Source organism: Pinus tabuliformis, chromosome 2_1, assembly GCF_031772625.1.
Source record: "Pinus tabuliformis cultivar Carrire ecotype Pingquan chromosome 2_1, CPIR1, whole genome shotgun sequence".
NCBI lineage: Eukaryota > Viridiplantae > Streptophyta > Pinopsida > Pinales > Pinaceae > Pinus > Pinus tabuliformis.
In genome coordinates, this window is record NC_142299.1 from 122,257,740 (window position 1) to 122,276,546 (window position 18,807).

General features: G+C 40.3%; 1 protein-coding gene across 2 annotated transcripts in view; it reads left to right on the forward strand.

The window, feature by feature from the left end:
• The window catches only part of LOC149199075 (uncharacterized), a 108,711-nt gene that overhangs the window by 34,602 nt on the left and 55,302 nt on the right, over positions 1 to 18,807 (forward strand). The window contains exon 2 of one of the 2 annotated variants that reach the window (XM_089399359.1): positions 7,437 to 7,583. In XM_089399359.1, coding sequence (XP_089255485.1) covers positions 7,437 to 7,583 — 147 coding nt within the window. Of the gene's footprint in view, positions 1 to 7,430; positions 7,584 to 18,807 lie in introns of both variants that reach the window. The other variant, XM_089399358.1, reaches the window with a different exon arrangement.

The window sequence follows — 18,807 nt, forward strand, 5'->3', positions numbered from 1 at the left end:
TCCGCTTCTCGGAAGTACCTTGGTACAACGTGGAAAGTGTATCCCACATCTCTTTGGTCGTTCCCTGGGCTGCTATGTGTGATACAATGTGATCCCGAACACCATCAAGGATCAACCTCTTTGCCCTGGCCATCTCCTTCTTGTACTCCTTTAGCTGATCTGCATCTATGGGAACTGCTACCGCTGCATCAATATATGCCTTTAGGCCATATTCACCTAGAAGGAAGGACATCTTTGCCCTCCAGATAACATAGTTGGAAGCACCATCCAACCTGTCCTGATCTTGAAGTCCAGTAGTGGCCATCTCAAATGATGTCGAAAATCTCCTCTTCTCCTCTGCACAGCTGCTGCTAGGCTATTCGCACTCCCTTTTGGAGTTAGAAAAATTGCTCACAACGACTGCTGATTTGCAAGGGAATTTGAACTTCTTGAGACTAGAATTTCCCCAAGGAAAATTTTCCCTTAGTGTGTGCTCTTCTTCCTCCCAATGCTAGTTCTGCTTTAGCAAACTGTTGCAAAAATTGCTGCGTCCAGCTAGAGATTTGCTTTTCGAAATATACTGGTTGCTCCCTCTGCTTTTGGAAACCCTTGATCTTGAGAGATCGAATTTTTCTGTCCCTCTCTCAAAAAAATCGATTCTCCTCAAGAATTCGACCTCTTGGCCAAGGTGACTGCACTGCCCTTGGGGTTTCGATCTGTTTCCCCACAATGATCCACGAAACTCCCTCTTCCATCGCCACTGAGCTCTTCGGCTGATCATCTGTTCTCTGATACCATGTGAAAATCTATGACCCGATTCCTATTGTAGCAATTGGAAATTAATTCTTAACAATTTATTTACTGTGTGCTACAACAAATACTGAATCAATCACACTGCAAACTACACAAATAAACTGTGAATGAAATAAACACTGGAAGAAATGCTAGCACACACACATTAAATAACAAAGTTATTTTTGGACCAATGTCCTCGGAAAAAACCCAATTCGGGAAAACCGGTGTAGCAGTTGAGGGTTTTATTATTATGCAACAGTGAAATAATCTGAGTACAATTGGATGCCAAAACTGGCAATCCTATAGAGAAATATTGGCAAGAAAATTTAGTGAGGAGGAATTCCTCACTCCACAGGCAATTCCCGACACTGACCTCGGCGCAAATTGAGCCGTCCAAACTGCCTATGCGCAGTCATTGCGTCACACTAGCGCAGTTGCTGCTGCTCTCAGCTTGGAACAACTTCTCCTCAAGCCGTTTGATTAATTGCTGTCTGGGAAAATGTCCCTCATGGCCTCTGGGACCTCTAATCAGCTTCTGGCTTTGAAATTATGTTTCTCCCCAGCAAATCGACTTTTCCTCTAAAGGCTATTGCGCTGCTCTATGTCAGCCTCTTTGTGGCTCCTTTGCCTCTCTGCAAATGCACTCATTGGATTTGGAATCCTTCCTCCGACTTCATTGTCCCTGCCTCTCTCTCACTGCTTCGATTTCTCTCGCTTTCTCTCTGGCAACTAAACGCTGCTACTTAGGAAATCGATCTGCTCATAAAATCGAACTGCTCAAGTGATTTCTCCAAGCCCCATCGAATTCTTCTTATAATCCTCCGCTGAGACTTCAACGACCAAGATTAGAACTTAATCGATGGCTAGGATTAACTTGAAGTCGATCCGTGTGAGTTTCTAGAACATTCACACCTTGACTTCATTAATTCTGATTAATTAGTCATATTCCCTAAGTTTAGACTTAGGAAATATTTAAAAACTGACTAATAATCTAATTAAGTCATTTCTAAGCGGAATTCCTAGAAACGATTTCGGGGTTTTGCAGATATCACGCATTCTAGACTCCACAAAATTTCAAGGCTAGAAGACATCCAATGCTACAAATACTATCAAGGGCTTGTTTTAGAAGCAAGATGTGTGGCTCTCCAAGAAGGGCTAAAGGGAAACCTAGACCTAGGGTTGAGGAGTATTTCTTGATATAAAGTGCCCTAGACCTAAGAATCCTAAGAGAATAGGGTTCTCTAAGCAATCCTTGTGAAATTGGAGTGACAAGGTTGTGAGACCACAAAGAAACCCTAGTAGGCCCAAACAAGGTCAAGGGCTTAGAGTGAAACTTCAAACAAAAGGTCTTGACCAAGTGAGGGAGAAGAAAAGGATCAACAAGATTAGATTTGACTTGAGATTTTAATGCAATGATCCTTAATGAAGCTGCTAACCAAAGGAAAACTAGGGAGAATGGTTCTTGATCTAGGGCTCGACAAAACTTGAGATTCAACCGTTGGATTGGCTTCCAAAATTGGAGGACCTCTCAAGGACCCACCAACGCAGCTCTAGACCAAATTTCATCAAGTTTGGATGGCTACAATTGATTTCGTGTGATGCCTTAGGAGACACTAGGGTTAGGGCTTAGAAAAAGAGGAGGGAGGTGAAAAGATTTTCGTTTAGGTGATCACCAAGGATTAGACTAGTGCCTAGTCTATTGGGAGAATGGAGTCAATGAGATTTTAATATTTAGAGTTTCTTTTACCCAATCAAGGATTTCCCCAATGAATTTGCATAGCCCTAAAGGCAACAATTAGGTCACTAGGAAAATTTATACTTCATGATGCTACAATTGATGATTTATCAAGGTAATTATGAGGATCATATACCCCTAGGAACATTCATCCACTGTACTGAGCATGAAACATATGAAAAACCCTCACAAAGTCAAGATTCAACAAATTCATATTTCCATTAGGGAAACAACTCTATCTTCATGAGCTAAAATTTCATACGTTATACATATGATATGAAATAGAAAATAGATCATGAAAATGACACTTACAAGTATAGCAAATATATCCAATCATCAAGAGAGACGGCAATCGAGGCTCCAAGACCAAGAAAAGATTTCCAAATATCAAAATGCATCAAAGATCTCCACTTCGTCCTCCAATAGTTATAGCGAAATTCGCAAGAAGAGATAAAGATCCAAATCCAAGTGATGAATGAGAGAGAACACCTCTCTTATATTTATACAATCCTCTTAGGGGTTCAAATAGCCTAATTTAGCCTAATGATGCCCCAACTAATAAAATAATGTGCAAAATAACATTACTTGGTGACAAGCCCACCAAGATAATTCCATAATACAACAATAAGCCTCTTATGAGGGAAAAATGAGTATAGGTTGAAGGGCCATTGAAGAGGCCTAGTGGAGTCCAATATGTGCCAAAATGAATGGATGGGCTCCAAACATAGTGGTAAAGGGGTTGGCCCCTTGATATCCAAGCAAATGGCTTGTGGTGCCTCCAAGTGACTATGGGGGCACAAAACATCCTCTTGGGTCTCCAAATGGATCGAACAAGCCTGTATCCCATCTGTAAGGGCTAGAAGAATGATGCAAGCCCTCCCTTTGTCTCCCATGGTGAGACACATCCTCATCTAGGCCCTGGATCAACTGCCAAGTGTGTGGTGCAAGAGTGTAGCTAGTTGGGCAAGGTGGTCTAGGTGCATCATCATCATCAAATAAATGGAACACGAGCAAGCAATGAGTGGAATTGAAGGATCCCACAATGTGACAATCTACTCTCTGCTATGGTGGAGGCCCATGGCTCTCAATGCTCACCCTACAAATGCCAATATGACCCTCTGGAGGACTTGGACCTCGTATAGGGAGACCAAACCCACGATGAAGACCCACCTGCAATCCTATATGAGATCCAATGCGTCCCCTCACTTTCCAGTACAACAAATCATTAGTGCAATCGAGTAAATAAGCTTACAAATCATGGAACCAAGTGGACACTTCATAGTGGCATGCCCTTCCATAGTGGGCTTTAGAATGTACAAGTGTCTCCAAGTTCAAGAAGAAGGTTAACCAAGGACCCTATTAGGTGGTTTCAACCTCTAAGGGGAGTGACATGTCCATGGTACATCCATCAAATGGCAAGTGGCATGTGATATAATGATGGAATAGAGTGGGGCATCAGGGGAAGGCTCCAAGCCACATGCCATAGTACAAGGGTAGCTATAATGAGGGAAGCCCACACTTGGGTGTATGAATGTAGGAGGGAGCAATCATGGTACATGAGTTAGTCCAGGCTTTGTTTTTCCACTCTTCTTCATATGCCTTTTTCTTTTTATTGATTTTTCCTTATGTAACTGGCCCCAGGGGATGAGAGCATGATGTGTAAGATATAACAGTGAATACCCCCCCTTCAATGTGAGGCAATTCATCGCCCACCAATGGTTGGGACAATCATGGGTTCTTTAATGATGTAGGGGGGCTGGCATAAGAGGCCTTAGGAACCTGGGTGATGGCCATGATGATAGGGGTAGAGCTCATGATGGCTTTTGCCCACGTGCTAAATTTGTATATCCTACCATCTTTTGCATTTTATGGTAGGATATACAAATTATGTTAGTCCAGGCTTTGTTTTTCCACTCTTCTTCATATGCCTTTTTCTTTTTATTGATTTTTCCTTATGTAACTGGCCCCAGGGGATGAGAGCATGATGTGTAAGATATAACAGTGAATACCCCCCCTCAATGTGAGGCAGTTCATCGCCCACCAATGGTTGGGACAATCATGGGTTCTTTAATGATGTAGGGGGGCTAGCATAAGAGGCCCTAGGAACCTGGGTGATGGCCATGATGATAGGGGTATAGCTCATGATGGCTTTTGCCCACGTGCTAAATTTGTATATCCTACCATATTTTGCATTTTGTATATCCTGTTGAGAGTGGCCAAATTATGCTTTTTCCTTTCTTTTTCGCTGCATCAACCTCTGAGGCATCGTTCCAAGCTCAATCCAAAGTGTGGACAAGGGGAGGGGGAAGCTAACTCCTTGTGGACCCAGTGGACACGGATGGGGAATATGGTGGAAGGGGTTATAATGAGTGGAAGGGAGTGATGTATGTGGTGTTAGGAAGTGGGACCACGCAACCAAAATCGAGAGGTCCCATGTAGTGCCACCCATGAAGCTAGTAGCCAATAAAGGAGATCCCACGAGACTAGGATACAGGGTTAACCATCAAATTGGACAGAGGAGACAAGAGTAGAAACCAAGTCCACTCTTTCCTCCGAATCCCCCCACTAATTCATGTTCGAAAGTGTCCATGGCAAGTAAGAAAAAATACCCAACTACATAATGAAAGCCACACCTTCGGGGTTGGAAGGCCTACCTTCAAACATGTGATCACAACAGATGGGCGAGGGATCATAATGGTTGGATCAAGTGGCAGAGATGGTGGTACATCGAGCTATTTGGTGGCTACAAGGGGCTGCTAGCTGTCGACTAAGGACCATCTAGGAGAAAAATTTCTCTTATGGGTGTCACCCGCGGGTGGTGGGTAACAAATCCTCGACACGCCCTACTGAAATATAAAGTCAAAATGTGTCATTGGTCCAACCCTATAGCGGAATCAATACATCTACTAGTTGCATACTCCCGAAAAAAGAAATGTTGTCTCGTGGACCATAAATCTGATCTAGCCTTGTTTGAACCCATGTAGTACCTTGTCTGAAATTGGATTTGGTGAATCGTCCTCCATGATCCAAGCCTTTTTCCCCCAATTGGGATCAAAGAGTTGAAGAGTTGCCTTGCATTTCAACCACACATGCTTCTCAGAACCACGAATCACTGAACCGACTTGCACCCTTGATATCCTGCCACTCAACTGTGTTAAAGTCCCCACCAATAAACCACTTTGCATCTGGTAAGTGTTAGTTTTTGTAGCATCAAATGGTGTTATAGTCTCGAGACTTTGTGGAGAGGCTAAAACATAGAAGTTCTCCAAAACCCATAAATCGTTTGTGGAATTTCCACCTAGAAATAACTCAATTAAATTAATTGATCATCGTTTAAATTTTTCCGAAGTCTAACTTAGGAAAACTGATTAATTAATAGTAATTAACTGAGAAAGGTGGGAATTCCCTAGAAACTCACACGGATCGACTTGGAAATGATCTCAACCATCGATTAAGTTTTAATCTTGGCTGTTGCAGTTGGAGTCCCAACTAGAGATTATAAGAAGAGGTCGATGGGTAGATGGAGAAATATACGATCACAGTGAGTGAGAGCCAATAGTGTGAGTTCCTTGGGCAGTTTGAGCTAGCCAACAACCGAGTTCGAGCCAGAGAGAGGACGTAGGGCTAGAGAGGGGCAAACACAGTGATCTGGAGGAAGATTTTCTAGTTTCAAAGAGGCAAGAGAGGAGGTCGAATTATTTCTCTAGGAGGCCGCGTAGGGATTGCGCAGTGCCTCAAGAAAGCAGTTCGATTCAGGTGGAGAGGAGGTCGTTTCAGTTTCTAGAGGCCAGGAGGATTTTCCAATAGGCAGGAGAGACACTTCCCTAGATCAGCAACATGCAAGACAGTTTGAGTAGCATCAGTTCCAGGCTCAGTGTGTGGCAGACTGCACAAAGTTGATGCAGGGCCTGCGCAGAGGGTTTGGATGACTTGTTGGGCTTGTCAGTTTTGAGCCGGGATAGCTTGGAGACAAGGGTAAATTCCCTCAGGTGATTTTGCCAGTGTTTCTCTTAGGTTGGATAGCCAATTGAGCATCCAAATTTATTGTACTTTGAATTCACTGCTGCATAATAATAAAAATCCTCAGCTGCTACAGTGGTTTTCCCACATTGTGTTTTTCCGGGGACATTTTTCCAAAAATAAGTGTGTCAATTTTTATGTGTATGCTCTAGCATTTCTCAGTTCCTATTTTTGCTTCCGCAATATTTATGTGGTGAAGAAATTGCAATGTGAATAATTCATTATTTTGCCGTAAACAAAATAAACTGCATAATTAAAATTTTCAGTTAGAAGAATTATTTCCAGTCACTGCATTTCAAGGAATTTTCACAGTAAGGATGACTCCAACCACTCCCAGAGAGTAGTGTTGGCCAAACTGATTTTTGATGCATAAACTGAACAAAATCCTAGCAGTCTCTCCTGAATTAAAAGAGTAATCTTCACACGCCTATTATCTAAGTCACACCTTGAAACTGTAGCAAAACTCTACAAACATTGGGAGATACCTAGAACCACCCCAGATACCTAGAGCCACCCCACCTTTTCCCTGATCATGATCTGCAGGAGGTCAAGCCTGCTGGACTTGAACTTGTAGCTGCATGAGCAAAGTACTCTACTTATGGCCCTGCCTAGTATATTTTGCAATGTTCTAGACTAGCGATTAAATCTGTTCTCAGGCAATTAAGTGTTTATGTTTTCTTATCTTGGATCAATCCAGAAGACAAAATGGACTGATCTCAGTATTGACACAAGGTTAATGATAAAATCAATCCATTGGTCTACATGTTTTTAAAAACTAATGTGTTTTGTGATAACTTGCATACCATCTGACATGGTTGGTAATTTTTTTGTGGGCACATCTTTTATGATGCAACAATTTGTCATGCTTTTCATTGATTCAAATTCTAATGTCTTGTTATAGAAATAGTGGATTGGAAAGTGGGGCTCCAGGCATGCTGCTCCCTGTTTCGGATTCTGTGGCTATTGCAAACCAGTTGTCCTGCATGGCTAACATGCTAGAGGCAGTTGTTACACGAGAAGACTTTCACCACCTAAGAGCAGACCTACATCTAATGTAAGATCTCTGGTTGAGTTTACAAAAACATGGAATAATCTTTTGTCCTTTCAAGCTTCTAGAAAATGCAAGGCAATGTTCCATAAACAAGAAAGCTTTGTGAAAATAACCTTTTCTATTTCAGAATAGTCCATTAATTACTGCTGAAAAGTTGTTGTAGTATTTTTAGTGTTTCCACTCCTTGTCCAAGTCTTGACGGCAAGAAATTTAATAAACATTGTTTTTAAGAGGCATCATAACAAATTCCTTTCTGTTAATTGCTTTAGAATTATTTATTTTCAGTTTCTGTTTGCACCCAGAAGTGTTATTGTCTTTGTCACTGCTTTATTTTTAACCCTGGGTGCAAAGTCTTCCACCAGATGACAAGACAAGTGGAACTCTGAAGAGTCACCACTGTCACCTTGACACCCTCTTTCCTTACCTTAGGATGATTTATGATCACAGCTAAGGGGGCTTCCCTATGATTCTCTTTTCCTATAATTTATGATCGATGAATATCTGATGACGGAAAGGTCATCAATCTGCTTATGCTTCTCTGTATAGAAGGGGATGACTAGGATGAGCTGTAAACTTTAAAGGCTGTAAACCACCACAGATAAAAGGTACCATATCCAAGTCAAGTTGGCTGTCTAGCAAACAGTTTTCTACTCACATATAAAGCCACCTATTATAGGTATGTTTGAGTTTAACAAAGGTGAGCTTTATGTTTTTCTTTAGTTCAGATTTTCAACTCCAATTAACAGTGTATTTTCAGGTATATTACAGCATGAGTTTCCAGAGTTAACAAACAGAATTTATGTGGATCAATAGCAACTATCGCCACACTATACTTCCAGCACAAAGGAAAAGATATAGATGTGTGTTAGGCAGATTGATAAATTAATATTAGCCTGTATTTTAGATAAGATTGACAGTCCTAGGACTTATTACAGATTTGACTGTAGCTCTGATAACAGTGATTTTCCAGCTAGAATAGACCCCACTTAGCCAGGTTTGTGCAATATAGATGGTAAATGATCAGTAATTTCAGGGGCAATCAACATAAAATACAGAACCAAAAATGTATAAATCTGCTCCCAGAAGTTGCTGTAATGAAAACAACTTAGCAGACTTATATATAAAATTAAGTCTAGCCTTTCTTGATATGCGATAAAGAATACAACCAAACTTTAAGGGACAGATCTAGAGTAGGGCTATCCTAGATAATTTTCAGATTTGTAGAACTAGTGTAAAATGAGTTCTATACAGAATTTTTAGGGTGGGTGTGAGGTGGTGCCGTTGCTTTTTGTATTCCTTGTCCATATGGGGTCTCATAAGGCTTGGGGGAAGCTGCTTTTAATGGGGACATGAAAATGAATAAGGCTGCAGATTGCAAGCCCTGTTGATCTTCTCCTTGCTGTCCTAAATATCAAGAAAATCTATCAAAGAAGCTTGTTATTGTTGATAAGCTCAAATATTATGAGATATATATTTGTCAAGAAATGGTTATAGGTGTGTTCAATCAAACATTGGGAAAGACAAACCAACATAAGCCGTTTCAATGATAAATTCCAGCAAATAGGAATGATATTACCAGGATTTTATGTCTCACAATCACCAGTGATGAAGAAATAACCAGCATGGATAACATCAGTATGTAAAAAGCACTCTTCATCCTCAAGTGTGCATTACCAAACCATCCGATAGCTTCAATGAAAGACATGATACAAGTACTAAATCCTTCAACAATCATTACAAATAGAGGAGTCTTGCTCTTATAATGTTCTTGGATCAAACCTTGCATCAATAAAATAATAATATTTGAGCATGCACCCTCGATATAACCTAGGAATGCATAAACTAAGGATATCCCTCACCTAAATTGAGTGGATATGGTCAATAATGCACAAAATAGAGATAATGATGCCAAAAGTAAACATGTCCACTCAAACAGGTGAGATGCATCGTTAATATGGACATGAAGACTAAGCAATGGTTTTAAGTTTAACCACCTCCTCAAACCTCTCCAAGCCAAATCGATCTACTCAAACACCTTAAACCATGTGCAAATAACCACTCTAAGACACATGCGTGAAGCCCCAAGTGTAAAATCATCCTATCACACTACAATGGAAAGCATACCAAAGAGATCTGAAGTTGCACATGTGAGGGATGCAAGGTGTACACATCATAAATAAGGGTCAAATATGGTCTCCAAGGAATAACCACCATCTGTAGCCATGTCCTCATAATAAATTCCTGTACGTCATCCAAAAAGTAACTAACTGTGACAAACTCTTACCGATCTCATGAAACTAAAGCTGGCCCCATCCTCCAGTAATAAAATAATGAAAGAAATGTGTGGGGCGCCTCAACATGTGTGCCAAAGGTGAGCGCTCCATGAATTATCCTTATCCATATCATAAAGCAACAAGTTAGATGCGAACTGTTGCCTCAAAATCTCATAGGTCTTGTGAGAGGCCTCACAATACAAAAGCTAGACTAAGACACAACAATGAGGTGAATGCCACTGTGACCTCAACACTCTACCTTTTGTGCTTCAGCGAAATTTCACCACACGGGAGGCTTCCTAGTATAGGTCGCCTAAAGCTGTTCTAGGTTAATTGGATCAAGTTGACACTTTGATAGGCTTAGTCAAGGTACTCTAGACTAGGAGCAAGGCTCAATTCTTTGTGATAGTGAGTATCATATGTGTGAAGAGGCCTATGAGATAAATCTTGTAGCCTAGTGTTTTCAAGATGTGGCTCAACAATGGTACATCTAGGCATACAAGTGAAAGGGAAAATGTTTTCTTGAAAGATATGATCAACAAAATAGAATGACAAACCTTGAAATGACCCTAAGTTGAAGCTTTGATGCAAAATTAGGGTTTTACAAGCCCTAGAATTGCCTAGGGTTGATGACGTTAGCCTTAGGGAAGCACTTTCAACCATGCAATTTGCTAGATTTTGATGTTTTAAGGCCAAGCAAGGTGAAAGGACCTCAAATTAGCTCAATGCTCAAGCCCTAGTTGAATTTGGCTTGAAACCCTAACCCTAACGACTTTCCTTGAAGGGCCGAAATTTTAGGAAGGAGGGAAAAAGATGAAGTTTTAGAGTTTTTGATCACCAAGATGGTTGCTAGTGCCTTATATATACTTGGGTGATGAAGTCTTAAGGACTTTAATCGTGGAAATATCAAACCCTTGAAGGGAGTAAGGGGGAAAACCCTAGGTTTTCACTTGCTAACCCTAGCTATCACTTTATAAGTGGAGAAATTCACTAGAAAAATGCTCACTAGGAGGTTTTCTAGGGAGTTCAAGGATACAAGATTAAAGCATGCAAAATTTACCAAGCATTTCATATAAATATAAGCATTTAGACAAGGAACATATAAACCCTAGCAATATTCATTACATGCAATAACCATAAATGATATTCAACAAAAAGTACTCACAATATATCCAAGAAATTGCCTTCTTTCAATCCCAAAATGACGTTTCCACAACAAGCACTAGTCACAAGTAACCAAAAGTCCACATAAGATGACATGTCCACAAAGTAGCAAATTACAAAAGCTAGGCCGAGTTCTCTAAGAGAGGCTGAATTCCACACAAGAGATGATGAAATAATGAGCTTTCTAAGAGAAGTTGAATTCCACACAAGTGATGATGAAACAATGAGAGAGGTGATCCTCTATTTATATGAGGTCTACCTCTACTAATTTATGACTAAAAGCCTCTACACAAGTTTGATTTTTTAGTGGACATAAAGTAAAATTGGGTTACAAGCCAACCATTAGCTTTACAACAAAATATGCCAAAATAAGCCCACACGGGTGAACTATAAGCCCTAAAGAATGATGACATCATGCCCTTTTAGGGCTCCAAATGCTCCATCAAGGCAAAGACAAGGCTGAAAATGTCTCCAAGCATCATGATCATCCTCCATTTGAGGAAAATCCCAAAATCAAGCATCAAAGCAACTCCAAGGGTCCAAAATCCAATTGTGGGTGCCACACATCATCTCCATGGGTGCTAAGTAGGCAACATGGTGCCTTCTCTCTTCAGCGTTAGGGCTCCATCAGGTGCAACAATCCCTCCTCAATCATTTTAAGGATGACCATCCTCATCTGGGCCTTGGATCATGGCATGCCCATCAAGTAGTGTCAAGGCCAGCCTGGGGGCATGTTGGGTCCACTAGTATATCATCAAGAATCCTCCATGCTAAGCAATAGAAGCTCAACGTTTTGGCTCACGGGGTTGCTTCGGGGTGTATATCAACTGTTCAAGTCATCAAAAGGCCCAATGCCCTGCTAAAAGTAGGCAACGCTGCATATGCTAAGTCATCATGCTCTTTGGATTGCAATGTATGGCCTGGGCATCATGTGGAGTAGGGTGCCATCAAGGCCTTTGTTGCTCTGGACCACTTGTCAAAGCCAACTCAAACTCAAGTGAAAGCAACCATTCATTAGAGACTAAGATCATAAATGCATCTAACTGGATCGTACTTAAGTGTTAAGAGCATATTAATACTTCAAACTGGGATCACCTTCAAATATCTAACTAGACCAAGTCTTGTAAAAGTGTTCCTTACCTTTGTAGGGGTGGCTCAGTAGTCAACCTATTAGGTGATTCTAGACCCTAAGGGGAGGTGGCATTTCCAAGGTTAGCTCTTCAATCAAAAGGTTTTAATGTAAATAAGTGACAAGGGAGGGGAAAGACTTCATGGCAAAGTGCCATGGTTAGAGGACCAACTAGTGGGAGTCCATATCTTGAGTGTATAGATGTAATGGAAAAAACAATCGTGGATGCATGTGTTACCGTGCTCAACTTGCTTTTTCCACCCCTTTGGTGCACCTTTTACTTCTTTTTGATAATTGTTTTTATTTGGGCGCATAGCTAGAGGATCAAAGCTTGATCTTTATGATATAACATTTAATTTACCCCTTAAGATGAGGTAGTTTATTGCCAATGTTATTAGAATTGAACTGGCGATTGAACCATAAAACCCTCTGAACTGGAAACCAATCCGAACCAAACCAGAATTGGTAAAAAAACCGGACCAAAAACTATTCGATTGAAAACACATAAAATATTAAAATTTTAATTGAAAAACATATATATTCATGTGCATCCATTTGAATCCAAACCATTTATACACAAATATGTGAAATTTCTCATTTATATAACAAATAAGAGTGAATATAACCAAAATAGCACTTAATGCAATACATTTCTGAACCAAAAATACATCAACAAAGAGGCTCTAGATGGCTTATAGTGTCAAAAAAAATCACGCAACAACAAATACCTACATATCATCAAAATCATTGCTTATATTGGGATTGTCATCGTCAATATCACCCTTTAAGCATTAAGATAAGATAGAAAAAGCTTCACATATCAAATCGAGATTTCGTCTTAGTGATGGGTACATTTTTTACTAGGGTCATGATAAAGGATTTCAATAGTCAATGCCACTAACACCAAGGTACATAGAGGGCTTGGTGCTCTTAATTAAATGTTAGTTCCATACCCTCGTACACGACGAGTATCCAATGGAAATATTGCAACCCCCCGAATCCTGAAATCTTCAAAACTATTAAGTTTGCTGAATTTTGAATGAGATCTAAAATTCTACTTTTGCCATATGAAATTCAATGAAGTTAGAACCACTCTCAAACATCTCGAGTCAATTAATGTTAATGTTAAAAATTGAAGTAAAAGGATGAAAATGAAAGATAACGGAGAATGGCACTACAATGTCGTTGGTCACATTGTACAAAACGAACTGGTTTGGTGAAAAAAGGCCATTTCAATACCGAACTAGCGATTTCTAGTTGCAGACCTCGAACTCCATTGGTTTGACCCCCAAACTTGTTGGACTAACTGGTTCCACTGGTTTCACTCTAGTTCCATTGGTTTTGGTCCGGTTTGTTAACACTGTATATCGCTCATCAGGGTTGGGACATTCAAGGGTTCCTTTTGATGAGATGGAGCATTAAATGCTCCAGAATCTGGTGATTGGCTAATGAGGAGGGTAGAGCTCATGCTAGGCTTTTGCCCACGCACTATCTTATGTCTTGACCATCTTTTGCATTTTAATTTTTCTTTTTCTTTATTTGTGGCCATCTTATGCTTTTCCATTCTTTTAGTTGCATCAACCACCAAGGTGTTAGTTTTTGTAGCATCAGAGGTGTTCTAGTCTTGAAACTTTGTGGAGAGGCTAAAACACAAGAGTTCTCCATAACCCATAAATCGTTAATGGAAATTCCACCTAGAAATGCCTTAATTAGATTATTAGCCTCTTTTTAATTATTTCCCGAGTCTAAACTTAGGAAAAGGGGTTAATTAATCATAATTAATTGAGATAAGGTGTGAATTATCTAGAAACTCACACAGATTGATTGACAAATAATCTAAGCCCTTGATTAAGTTTTAATCTCGGCCGTTGGAGGTCCAACAAAGGATTATAAGAAGAAGTCTATGGGTGGATGGAGAACACACTTGTGGAGTTCGATTTCCTTGGAGAGTTCTATTTTCCAAAGGCAGTAGCCGGAAGAGTTCAAGCTTCAAAAGGAAGCAAAGACAGAGAGGGGCAGAGACAGTGAATCCGAAGGAAGAATTCCAGATTTGGTGAGTGCATTTGTGGAGAGGCCAAAATTTCTCTAGGATGCTGCGCAAAGGATTCATTAGACAGTTCCATTTGCTGAGGAAGACATTTTCAGTTCCAGAGGCCGGGCAGAGGTTCCAGAGGGGTGGAGAAGCGTTTTCCCAGTCAACAATAGGTAGGACGTCTTGTTTTTCAGTGGTTTCGGGCTGAGCGTGTAGCAGACTGCGCCAAGGTGACATAGAAGCTGCGCAGAGCTAGGTGGATGACCTGATTTTCAGTGGCAGTTCAGTGCCGGGATTGCTCGGACTGAGGGTAACTCGGACTGAGGGTAGTTTCCCTCAAGATAGTTTTGCTAGTATTTACTCTGCAGGATAGCCAATATTCAACATCCAAATTGTTCTCAGATAAATTCATTGCTGCTTAATAATAAAACCCTCGGCTGCTGCACCAACTTTCCCAAGTTGGGTTTTTCCGAGGACATTTGTCCAAAAATAATTGTGTCAATTTTTATGTGTGTGTGCTAGAATTTTTCCTAGTTTCCAGTGCTATTATTTACCACAATTTTATTTGTGAAGGTTGCAGTGTGATTTATTCGATATTTGCTGCAGCAAATAAATTGTTAAATAATTAACAATTAGAAGAATTAAATTCTAGTGGCTGCAATAGGATTTTAGAATTGAAAATTCCGCATGGTATCATAGCGTGATTGATCAGCTGAGAAGCTCAGAAGCGGAAGAAGAAAATTTCGTTGTTCAGAGGGAGCAGTAGGCTGAAATTTTCTAGTGCTGCGTAGTGCTTAGCTAGGCAGTTCGAATTACTGGGCAAGGATTCAGTTTTCAGGTAAAGGGTGGCAAAAAATTTGATTTGCCTAGAATAGTGATTCCAACAGGCAGAGGGAGCAGTAGTAGCTCAAATTTTTTCACTAAGCAGATTCCTTAGTTGGGCGCAGAGGGTTTTGCAGCAGTTTGTGTAGCAAAATCAGCACTGGGTGGAAGAGAAAAGTAGACACAGAGGGAGATTTCTCTCAAAGGGTTTCTGGCTAAGAAATCTGATTTTCCCAGTGGCAGATTGGCAGTAGCTGTAAGCAGATCTTCTCACTCCAGAAGGGAGTGCGAGTAGCAGATTTAGCGGCTGAGTAGAGGAAGAGGGAGTTTTCATATCAGATTAAGAGATGGCCACAACTGGGCTTAGAGATCAGGATAGGTTGGAGGGAGCCTCCAACCATGTCATTTGGAACGCTAGAATGTCCTTCCTACTGGATGAACATGGTCTGAAAGCCTTTGTAGAGAGTGTGGTGGTAGTTCCCTAGGACCTTGATCAACTAAAAGAGTACAAAAGGGAAATGGAAAAGGTGAAGCGAATGATCTTAGATGAAGTTTGAGATCATCTAGTCTCACATGTGGCAGACAAAGGTACGACCAAGGAGATGTGGGATGCTCTCTCTGAGCTATTCTAGAGTTCTTCCGAGTAACGAAAGATGTTTCTCTAAGAGAAACTGAGAAGTACTAGGATGCAGAAGGGCGAGAGCATAGATGAATTTCTCACTCGGATTCAGGAAGTCTGAGATCAGTTAACAACCATTGGGAAGGCACCCCAACACATAGAGCTTGTATGGTTGGCATTAAATAGCGTCTTAGATGACTGGAAAGTGTTCGTCCAAAGCATCTTGGGCAGAGACACATTGCCTAAATGTGACAGGATGTGGTCCAATCTACGACAGGAGTTGAGATGGGCTTTGTTAAAGAGTACTGTCAATGACATCAACAACAAGGGATCGAAGAGTGAGGAAGAGAATGTAGCCCTAGCATCGAAGGGTGCCAGTCAGGGACAGGGGGAGAAGAAAAAGAAGGACTTGTTGAAGGTCAAATGCTTCAGGTGTGGTGAGCTCAGTCACTGTAGTATGCAGTGTCCTATTAGGAAGAAGGAGATCAGGACCAGGCGACAATGTTTGCTGAGATAGACAAGTTGTCCTCCAGGCTGTGTTGAAAAAGTGTAACTAGGTTCGGTCTTCATAATGACATGTAAATATGATTTTGTGTAATAAGATATAAATAAAGAAAAATGAAATTATTTTATTGTCTTGCTTCATGGGTTTCATGAGCAAGGATTTGGTTTTTGAGTCAAGACTCCAATTGAGAGTCTTTAGGATTTATTTGTCATCTAGCCATAAAATGTAAGAGTCATTGTCATGTAAATTAAGTCATGTTACACTTTGTAAAAGGTCAATATTATCTATGTAAAGTATCCGCCAAGAACTTGTCACCAAACCTCTTCAAGTTGGCCTACAAATCAAGTCGGCCTACAAACGATGATGAAGCTGCTAGATCAAGTTGGCCTAAAGGGCAGCGAAGGAGGTGTATATATAGCCTAACTCGTCCTCCATTTGAAGACAAGAACTCGACTCACTTGAGACAAGCAGAAGAGCAAAAGAAGGAATAAAAGCAGCAGTACGAAGAAGGAAGAGAAGAAGTGCGAAGAAAGAAATAGGATTCTTCTGGGTAATACGAAATTAGGGCTTCTTCTGGGCTAGTGAAAAGGACATTCTTTTGGGACAACGAAATTTTTTCTGGGCAGCAGAATCTTCTGGGACAACGAAAATTCTTCTAGGCAGTAGAATATTTTGGGGTAGTGCGATGTCTGGGTAGCAAAATCTTCTAAAAGTGCGAAGTTAGGGCAGCAAAAGAAGGAACCTTCTAGGAGGTTGAAGTAGAGACCTAGAGACCGAGTCTCTCTAGAGGAAACCAGGAAATACCTAGAGACCGAGATTCTCTAGGGAAAGCCAAAGAGAAGCAATAAGAAGGATAGAGACTGAGTTCTCTAGAAGAAGCCAAGGAAAGCAGTGTGAGAAAGGCAGAGCAAAGGAAGAGGCAGAGTATCTAGGTTGGTGACAAGGTTCTTGGAAGGATACAAGAATCAAGGGTTTGTGTCATGGTCTTGGTACTTATCAATTGAAGATCTAAGAAGAAGAATTTTGATCGGGTTTTCCTATCTAGAAGTGAGAGGTTTTGGCCCTGGCTGAAGAAGCCTATATACTATGTCACTTGTCTCTTTTATTATTATTGGTAATTGTCTTGATGAAAGAACACATTAATAAGCTAACAAGGAATTGAATACAAGAATAAGAAAGTAAAAGAACATCACAAGCAATTATCAAGAAGAGAAATTGTTATCTACTACATGCCCTACATTTCTCAACATGGTATCAGAGCTTAGGTGCTGAAGACAAGAAAGGGCAGTCAAGGCAAGTGAGCACACAAGAGACAAACTTCAAAGAAGGATCAAAGCAAGTCAAAGTACTCCAAGCAAGAAATCTAGATCTTCATCAATTTGAAACCCTAGATCTACATCTACTATATTGAAGTCATCTTCAAGAAGGAAAACAAGAAGAAAGATAAAAAACCCTAGAATCTCTTCTAAGATCATCACTCGAAGAAGTCGAAGCTCTTCAAATTGAAGGAAGAATAAAACACTCAAGAAGGATCATGAATCAAGCTCTCTCTCATCAACCTCACAAGAAGCAGATCCTCTCTCAACATCAAGGAGGAAGCACACAACAAACTCTCAGGTAAGTCTATGACTACATCTGATAATATTAAAATATCCTTTTGCAAGGAAAGCAATAAATTGGTTGGGGCTGCAAATTACCTTGCATGGAAGAAAAGGATAGACCTAAATCTTATTGAAAATGAGGTCATGAATCACATCAAAGGATCGATAACAAAACCTGCAAAGGAAGATACTCAAGCACATGCTAAATACATGAAGGGAGAAGTGAGAGCCCAGAGGATTCTTATAGAATCTATAAAAGACTCTCTAATCCCATATGTATCAAAGTTGGAAACAACAAAAGCTATATATGACAAATTGGTAGAGTTGTTTTCAGTAAGTACTGCAGGAGAAGTAATTTCTCTAAGGAAAGAACTCTACAAACTAAAGATATCAAAGGAAGATGGAATAGCCTCATACTTTATGAGGATATCAAAAATTCAGGATCAACTACAAGAATTAGGAGAAGTAATGTCTGATAGTGAGATGACCATAGTGGTGCTGAATGCACTACCGGAAGAATGGGGTAACTTCACTTCAAGTTTATATGGGAAGAAAGACACTACTCCATTTCAAGATCTATGGTCACTCTGTAAGATCGAAGAAATGAGACTGAAGGCAAAGCTTGATGTTGGACCAAGTGAGCAAAATCAAGCATATGTTGCTACAACAAGAAGGAAAGGAAAATTTGGAAGGTTTGGTCCTCAAAAGAAAAGGAGGAACATGGATAAAGTAAGATGCTATGGATGTCAAGAACTAGGGCACTATAAAAGAGATTGTCCTAAACGTGGTAAGGACAAGAGAAATAGGGAAGAAGCCCACATCACCGAAGAAGTGAAAGAACTTGAGTCTAAGAAGCCAAAGAATGAAGAAGTAAAAGATCTCTATTATGACTGAGATGATCTTCCTCACAAGAAGGTACTTTTCACTTGTAAATTATAGATAGGATAGAATACATCAACATAGCATCATGATGGAAGCATTAGAAGTAAGAGCTCATGACATGGGAAGAAGAAAGTATGTCTGGGATAAATCTTATTGTTTACAATAGAATAGGAAGCTCTTAGGAAACCTCAGTGATATGT